Below are 8587 nucleotides of genomic sequence, written 5' to 3' on the forward strand. Positions count from 1 at the left end.
CAGTTAGTCTCTACTAATGCCTTCTGAGAACAGCAGCAGAAAACAAAGCACTAATTAACTGCTTTAATTAAGTAAAAATTTTAACTTGGAAAAAAAGAACTAGTTGATGGACTGAGCCAGGCTGAGGTGTACCAAGTACTTCCCAATCAACCAATTAAAAGCCTAATACCCCAGAGAGTCTAATGCTCTAAATGAGTCCCTGCACTGAAAATAAGGCTGTTACTAGCTTAGTCTTACTCTAGGGGCTTTGACTGCTGCTCTGTAGCTCTCGGTTTGCACTGGGCCCTGATGCATTAATCGAATATAATTAGAGGTTAGGGGGGGGGCAAACAGTCAAATTGACAACATAGGGTAATTCAGGATGACCATTTCAGGTACTTCACTGTGCTGGCACAGAGCATAAAAAAAAAAAATGGATTTGCACATAACACACTGTACTGACTTTAACAGGTACCATCTCTGTGTCAGAGAGTGCGAGTGCACATTGTTGCTTATGTGTGGTGGGGACTCACTCTTTCATTGCGGTCGGCACAGAAGAGGCGTGTGTGGTGGCGTTTTTGCACAACAATGTAGGTGATGCCTGGCTGGTACTCCTTCTCCAGGCTGATACAGGCCTCACGGATGGCCAGCAGCTCATAATACAGCACCTGAGGAACAAATAAAAATAAAAAAAAAAGCTCTAGATGGTTGTTAAAAACTAGCCTGTCATCTATATTCTTTCACACCTTACAGAATATATTGTCCTTACTCCTGTCTCATTTTAGTTCATGTTGTCTTATGGATGACATCAATCTTTATCTGGCCTGCTGTGCAACCTATCATAATATTAATTTCATAGTTCAAATACCAGAACCTTGGGAATGTTCTCCTCCATTGTGTTAAAAAAAAAACTCATTAAATATTTAAAAAAAATTTAAATATGCTTGCACATTTAGATTTGAAGTGAACTACCAGTCTGAGCAAAAACATGCTGCATCAGTATCCATCATCATACAGAGCCAAAAACTACCCAAATGTACTGCCTCCATCTATCATCCCAGCATCATATGAAATTCAGCACACCAAACTCAAGTGCATTTTGGCTGGTGTCTGGTATTCAATCCACACCCTGGCTGCAACCAACTGCTCTGTGAAAGACATAAGAATAAATAAGGGGCTAACCTGTCTGAACTGGCCTTCTGAAACTCCATCCCTGTAGAAAATGATCCTGGTGGGCTTGTAGCGGGTAGACTTGTAGAACTGGATGAGCAATTCCCTCACCATGGAGGCCAGGTCTTGGATTACCTCCTGTCTGGGCCTCTGGACCCGCACAGTGGCACAGTACCTGCTGGGATGGGCATCCATACTGCCTACCACCTGGAAGAGAGAAAGAGGAGGGACAGCAGTAGCATGAGTGGGGGAAGAATGATAACAGATTGGAGGGTGGGGACAGATGAGATGAAAAATGAAATCAGATGCTAAGTGCCAAGCAAGAAAAAGTGTTACTTACTGCTGCAATTGAAGGCTTCTTCCCATCTCCAGCAGGTGGATGTGTAACATCTGCTCCCAAGAAGATAACTGGCTGCTGAAACACTGATGGCCTATTGATTCAGAGACATAGTAAAGACATGAATCATCTCCTTGTATTGTAGCATGTTTTACTAAAGCATCTGTGCAAATATCAATAGAAACTGACAGATATATTCTTTTAATCGAGCATTACTAGCAAACTGCCAGCTGCAAGGAGAGGAGAGCATGACTGACCGTTGGTGAGGCACCAGGATATTGTTGATGCCTCCCAGCTTCACATTGATCTTGAGGCAGAGGTTGGAGAGGGTCTGAGGTGACGTCTTCACCACGTTCTTCACCTGAACACACTGGGTGGCCATGCCCAAGAGGGTGTCTCCCACACGCTTCACCTCCGCTGTAGAGGTTGGAAAAAGTAAACGGTTATGCAACCTTAATAATGTTAAAAAAAAATGTATTAAAGAAATTTGAGTAGTTAAATGTCAAAGATACCAGAGAGTGAGATACTCTCTGCTCAGTATGACGCTTTCATTCACACACATTTTGGAAGAAGAGGATACGAGCGCCGCCATTCATGATTCCATACATTCTGCACCACACACATATTCACTAGCAGTTTTCTGACCATAGACGGGGGTTTTTCCCGGCAGGATGACGATGATAAGCTGTAATCCGGCATAGGTGTTCTTCAGGTGCCTGAACATGGGCTCCACACTGTCTGCTCCCTGTGCGTATTTACAAAAACATGGCTGGCCCTGAATTGGCATCCCAGCATCCTTAGAGATTTTACGTAGCTGGTCTGTGAAACCCCTACATGGGGAAGAAGCAGGAAGGAATTATATTCATGTTTACACTAATGTTGTGTAGTGTTTACTATATCCACACTGACATTGTCATAAAACAGCATTTTGAAAACCTTGGGAGTTAGGAAATCCTGCTGCTTTATTACTTTTGAACGTTTATACATTGCATCCATGTATCAGTGCATTTGTCATGTGACAGCACTGTACTGCTGACATTAACTGACAAAAATGCAGAGTAAAATAATTTTGCCAGGCTGGATGCCATTAACTCGAGCCAGTTTATCATTTCAAAGGAAAAAAAATATACAAAGTCATCTATAAAATCATTAAACATTTATATGAAAGGCAAAATAAATGTTTGAATAATAATTTAAAACCATTTTGTTTTTTTTTTAAATGCTATCATTAACATACTGTAGTGCGTACGGTGACGACTGTCAGAGCTAAAGTGATCATACTTGAGGATTTCTTCCCGACACTGCCTCTGTGTGGCAAAGCAAGCGATGGCCCACATCTTGATCTCCACCCCGGTGTGGAACTGCTTCCCCCTCATGTCCCACACCCCGTGGCTGGGTGTGGCTACAGTGCGGTTCTGAAACAACATTGCAGTCTCACCACATGTACTCACAATTATGTAGGTCAACACTCCCATTCATACAGTTTATACAAACTCACACAAGCAGAAACAGAAGTGTTCACGCAGTCACAACACACACACACACTCTTACTTTCTGATCACCCACAAGTACCCCATACACTCTTCATTCATACCAAAATTTATTTACACTCATTTTTGCACACAAATTCACACTTGGAAAAAAAGATAATTCAAAGAAACATGCATTCTCAAAGCCTAAGCTCTAACCACAGAAACATATCAAGTATGATTATGTGATTTTTATGTGATGCTATTGCAAAGCTAGTATGATGCACTGTGTGATGGAATTTACAGTATGTAGTGCTGGTGTGTGTATCATGCTCAGCACTGTGTATATGTATGTATATAACGGTGTCATAGTTTTCAGTAGTACACACACCCCAATGTACAATAATCCAAGGTGTGTTTCTTCAGAGAAGACAGACAGATGTTAATCAACACTGTGGTTCAGTCTCCAATGACCTCTTCAACTTCCTCATAAGGTCAGTAAGGAAGGTTAACATTGAGAAATGCTGGCAGCTTTTTGTCAACTCTGCCATAATGATCAGGAACTCAGAAGTCATCCAATCATAATTTGGGATTTTTCTATTCAACATAACCCTTATGGCAGATGAAAATATTTCCTCTCCGGACTGCCTCATTGAAGAATGCATTAAATTTGATAAAGGAACTGCCTTTATTTTTAAGGTACAATCAAAGTTGGCATTATCAAGACTCAACCACAACAAATAAAGCTAAAAAGACTAACACCAAGTTCAAACAGAAGCAAGTGAGTTAGTTCCCCTTAGAGACGGTGGAATAAAGGCTGAGGAAGGGGAGAGCGTGGCAGACAAACAGAGAGAATGGGCATGATTTAAAGGAAGGGTACCATAAAGTGCTCTGTGCTCACCCTGCCGCCGTACTGCAGCATGGGGGCGGGTAGCACTCGCCCCGTCACGTGGGCCATCTCGTCGCGCACCTTGAACTGGAATTCTTGCACAAAAGGATCTGCCTCATAGTTGGCACTGCGCACCTGCAAAGAAAAAGAACGGGAAATTTACACAGGGTCAGGCTAAGGTAGTTCATGCACTGAAAGTTTACATTATACTGCTGTGTGTTAGGTTCACTGACTGTAAAAATGATGGACAGGCTAAGAGCTCAGAGTAGTGAAGCCCCCTGGTGGCTGGTTGCAGTATAGATTATAAATCACACCTCCTCCATGTTAGTGGATGGAACATAGGCCACACTAAAAACTCTTAAGTACAAACCAAATAAAGTTGTCCCAGAGGTCACGTCTGTGGTTTTTGGTAGATATTATCATGGTAATGTGTGTACAAGTGGTCAGTTTACTGGTAAATATTTTGGTTGATTCGACAGCTTTGATTGGTGGTCTGATGCCGTCACTCCACTTCTGGTCACTACTGCACAGATTTGTTTAAAAAAAAAGCAAGATGACAGCCACCATAGTCATGATATTTTGGCTTCATTTTTGCATAATGAAGGGAAGTGGTGATGCCATGTCCAACGTATATACATGTCAATGGTCTGTTTAAATGCTCATTCATTGTGGCTTGCCTTGGTTAAAGGGATAGTCTGACATTTTGTGAAATATGCTTGTTTACTGGGTGAGGTGATTACAAAACAAGCAATTTAATATAAAGATGAGCAGCACGGCAGCCAGCTGTTGACAAGCCCAGCAACACAAGCATTTTATTAAACTGCTGTTGGGTTGTCCAAATGCAACCTGCTGAAACAAACATTAAATGACTACACATTAAAAAAAGGTTGTGCAGCTGCTCTATGCTTTTATTATATTAAAGAGTTTCAGCATACAGGGATTTTCAATACCTTAAATGTATAGTCTGCCAGCAGAAATATTTTTTACAACTTCAGTAGTCAAATACAACCTATTAATGAGCAAATTCTAAAGGATTTGGATAAAAAAAAATTATTTATTTTATTATTATTTATTTTCAAATAATCTCCAATACGTTTGATGAAAAGAACCATATAATCTGCTACTAATTACAGGAAAAATAGAGTAATTAGCTGATACGCTAGACATTTCTAATATACTAGCACAGCCTTGATATTTTTATTCAGAGGACAGCAGGTGAGCTATGGGGAATACATCTACAAACATTCCACCTAAACGAAGAATAGCGTTCCCAATAATAAATGGAAAAATGTATTCACAGGGGTTCAAATGGAGAAACTGAGTTATTAAAGCATGACCAGCGTAATTTCAGTGTTTAAACAAGGTGTCATTTTGCCAGTAACAGAAGAGCCCTTGAGTCAGTCGGTGTCTCCACAACTCACCAGCCTGCTGATCTCCTCCTGTCTGTCGGGTGCAGATCGAGCTGTGGCTTTGATCATAGTGGAGGTCTGATTATCCGTCAGCTTCTTGATGCACCGTTGACCAGCTACAATATTACACACCTACCAAGAAACAATGGTTGGAACATGCATTTTTAATCAGTTTTGTTCTGTAGCCAGCAGAAGATTTCCTTAGAATTCTGTTCTGCAGCTGCCCTGTTTCATATTTACAAAGTTGATAGACACACAGCAGATGATACACTGCAGATTTCATCATACTTGAAGCTATGTTTAATGGAGTAGCAGCTTGTGTTCTCTCACCTCCAGGGGAAGGTAGGTGTGCTTTTGCTCCTGGCCCACCTGTAAACAGGGCAAATGTGGGTACTTAAGCTGCAGGTTGTACTTCTCCCTGAAGTACTGGGCTACAGTACGCTCTACAGTCTGACCGTTTTCCAATTGTAGAGGGAACCTGCAGAGAAAAACACCATATCAACACCTAGGCCTCATAGTCTTCATAGCTCAAAATCATTTTAAAATATCTTTACTCATAGCATTCTACAAGCATACTGGCCATATGGTGATGTATAAGTCATTAAAAATGTAACACGGTGTGATATTCTACTGTGAATGGTAAACTCTGACCAGCAGCAGTCACTTGGCTACTTCATTAATGGATGACTCATGTTAACCAGATGCTTGTCAGATGAGTCAGCTATTATCTGGTTCATTTGATGGTGAACTTGTGATTGCTTGCTCTGCGGCCAGCGCTTCCCCCGCCCCCAACCCATCCACATGGAGTTTCCTGTTCCCTTGCCTGCTCACAGGCTGACTCACGTTTGATGGCTGGCAGGCCGACGGGTCACATTGCAGACACGGTACTTCCTCCGCATGGTTCCACAGTGCGTCACCTCCACCTTCAAGCCTGATGAATAATATCAAGTATTATAGTAGCATTAAGAACGCGCCTGCATGTGAATAGCCGTGACATGCCGGTACACATTACACCCTGACTTCACCTTTGATTTCTTTGGTGAATTTGACCCGGTGCGAGTCGGTAAGAGCGCGGGGCTGCTCATCTATGTTGTGGATGTCCAGCACTTCACACATGAACTGGATGACTGGCTGGGCCTTGTAGAAGGCGGTGGCAGACACTGCATGGGGAAAACAAGGACAAGAGTATTTTAAGACCCCCCCCAAAAAAATGCTATGCTTTTGCATTACACTGAATGACAACAACTACATGATTCTTTAAATTAATAGTGTTATACCACTGGCTGAAGTTACGTCACAGGTAAACATTTGAATTTCATGGTATAAATGTTGAATGTGCGCCTGAAAAAAGAAAATTTAACATGTATGTAGTAAAAAAATATGGCATTCTAGGTTACTGAGCACTTCAACATTATGCGAGACTCAGACTGAAGGAAAACTAAATACTGTCCTTATTATTTCAAAGCATTTTCATTTTTCTAACTCCTTCATGAGACCATATGTTCAAAATGGCAGCTACTCTGAAGTGTTCACAGAACAAACTGATGCCCAGCTTCAAGTAACAAAAACAATGCATGAATACCAGATGAATGGTGAAATAGGGAGAGAATGCAATATAGCCATTATAAAGCTTTTACTGAGGCTTATCACATAACGTCTGTGCTGTCAGCCCGTCATGCAAAATAAAAGTAGCAGAAATACTGACTGAAGACAGGAAATGCAATTCATGCAGTGTATAATCTGTGGTCTGTCGAGAGTCTCCGATTGTCACACACAGACAGGTTCCCTTTGTTCAGATACAATAAATAAAAAGACTGAAGCAGAGACATTAAAATGTGATGGGTGAGACTGCAGAGCAATATTAGGGAGGCATTAAAATTAAGGAAAAAGGAACATGTATGACAAAACATAAAACAAGATCAAAAGAAATCCAAAAATGGGCATTCACAGATGAGAGTGGTATTGACAAAGTTACTGACAAATAAAAAAGCTTAGCTGCTGTGATGTAAGAAGCTCCTCTCTGATGTGGTGTCTGACACACTCCTACACCTCTGGTTTGCCCCATGTAACATCTGAAAGTGACATCACTCCTAATCGTCCTCCCTACGCATTGTGTGTGTGGAAGTGTCAGTGAGTCAGTCCTGTTAATGTAGAAATGAAAAAAGGTCCCATTTCTCTGCAATTACAACAATTTGGTATATGCACTTTTGATCATCCATTTTACTGAGCGTGGGAGGCAACATTTGCTTCCTTCATGCACAAATATTTAAATAGGCTTAACAGTTTGCTTTGCCAATACATGATGCCATGCTGATGAGTTAGAAAACAAATGCTTCACAAACAGTTGGAGGTCTAGTTTGTTGTTGGAAAGGAGACAAGGTTTGTGGCGACCAACTGATTTTCAAGGACTGCAGGGCGGGAAAATGAGACAAAGAGACAATCGGAGAGGAGAGAGGGAAAGATTAAATAGAGAGGCTTCAAGCACTCATAGAAAAACAATAGGTGTCTCAAGGAAATGCTCCACACAGCTACCCTCTGACCCCAGCAACTCCCACAAGTCTCAATAATGCAGGCACAACCACAACCACCCCCCCACACACACAAACAAGCTGCCTTCTGTCTCCACAGCAACAGACTAGACAGTTCCCATCCAGCCAAAAACCCACCAACCTCCAAGTTACTCTAACACTCTCTCACACACACTCTCTTGTCAGCAGCAGAGCCTTGGTCTCCAACAACCTCCTCTAGTGTGCGTATGGTTAAAAACACACTCTGACCTTTCTGTCACTTCTTTTCAACAAATAATAACAAAATAAAGTGTAGCTCAGTATTCTATGTCACCAAAAAGATTTTTTTTTTTTTTTTTTTTAACCGACATGAGGTCCAAGCTAAAGCCAATTATCAAATTAGTTCTTGACGTAGTGGTTCACAGCCAGAAGAACTGGCTCCATTCTGACTAATTAAATCTGCTGGTCTACAAAAATAAATAAAATAAAAAAATTGTGATGGCACAAGAGGATTAATGCCATCACCAAGTAAAACTAAACACTTTCAACAGCCATCACAAGTAACATAAGTAGCAAGTAAAACTGATTTGATTTAAAAAAGGTTCAAGGATTTTATTGTTAATTCACCATGTGTGCAGGGCATACAGAAAATTGAAATACTGTTTTTGTCTCACCTAGTACTGGGTGCCATAACATTTAGGAACCAAAATAGAATAAAAATAGAATAGAATAGAATAGAGTAAGAACTGGATTAACATAATTAGGATAAATCTAAATGATACAGCCAATGAGCTGTGAAAGCTTCACTTTCGAGCCAGTGGAAGCCG

General features: G+C 41.1%; 1 protein-coding gene across 1 annotated transcript in view; it reads right to left on the reverse strand.

The window, feature by feature from the left end:
• ago3a (argonaute RISC catalytic component 3a) overlaps positions 1-8587 on the reverse strand; it is a gene marked incomplete in the record, with an annotated part of 33733 nt that overhangs the window by 4765 nt on the left and 20381 nt on the right. Inside the window, 11 exon segments of the mRNA XM_020590148.1 lie at positions 513-647; positions 1162-1356; positions 1490-1580; positions 1744-1903; positions 2132-2316; positions 2768-2901; positions 3857-3979; positions 5266-5385; positions 5584-5731; positions 6097-6184; positions 6279-6413. Of these exon segments, the coding sequence (XP_020445804.1) occupies positions 513-647; positions 1162-1356; positions 1490-1580; positions 1744-1903; positions 2132-2316; positions 2768-2901; positions 3857-3979; positions 5266-5385; positions 5584-5731; positions 6097-6184; positions 6279-6413 (1514 nt within the window).

Source organism: Monopterus albus, unplaced genomic scaffold (assembly GCF_001952655.1).
Source record: "Monopterus albus unplaced genomic scaffold, M_albus_1.0 scaffold11.1, whole genome shotgun sequence".
Classification (NCBI taxonomy): Eukaryota; Metazoa; Chordata; class Actinopteri; order Synbranchiformes; family Synbranchidae; genus Monopterus; species Monopterus albus.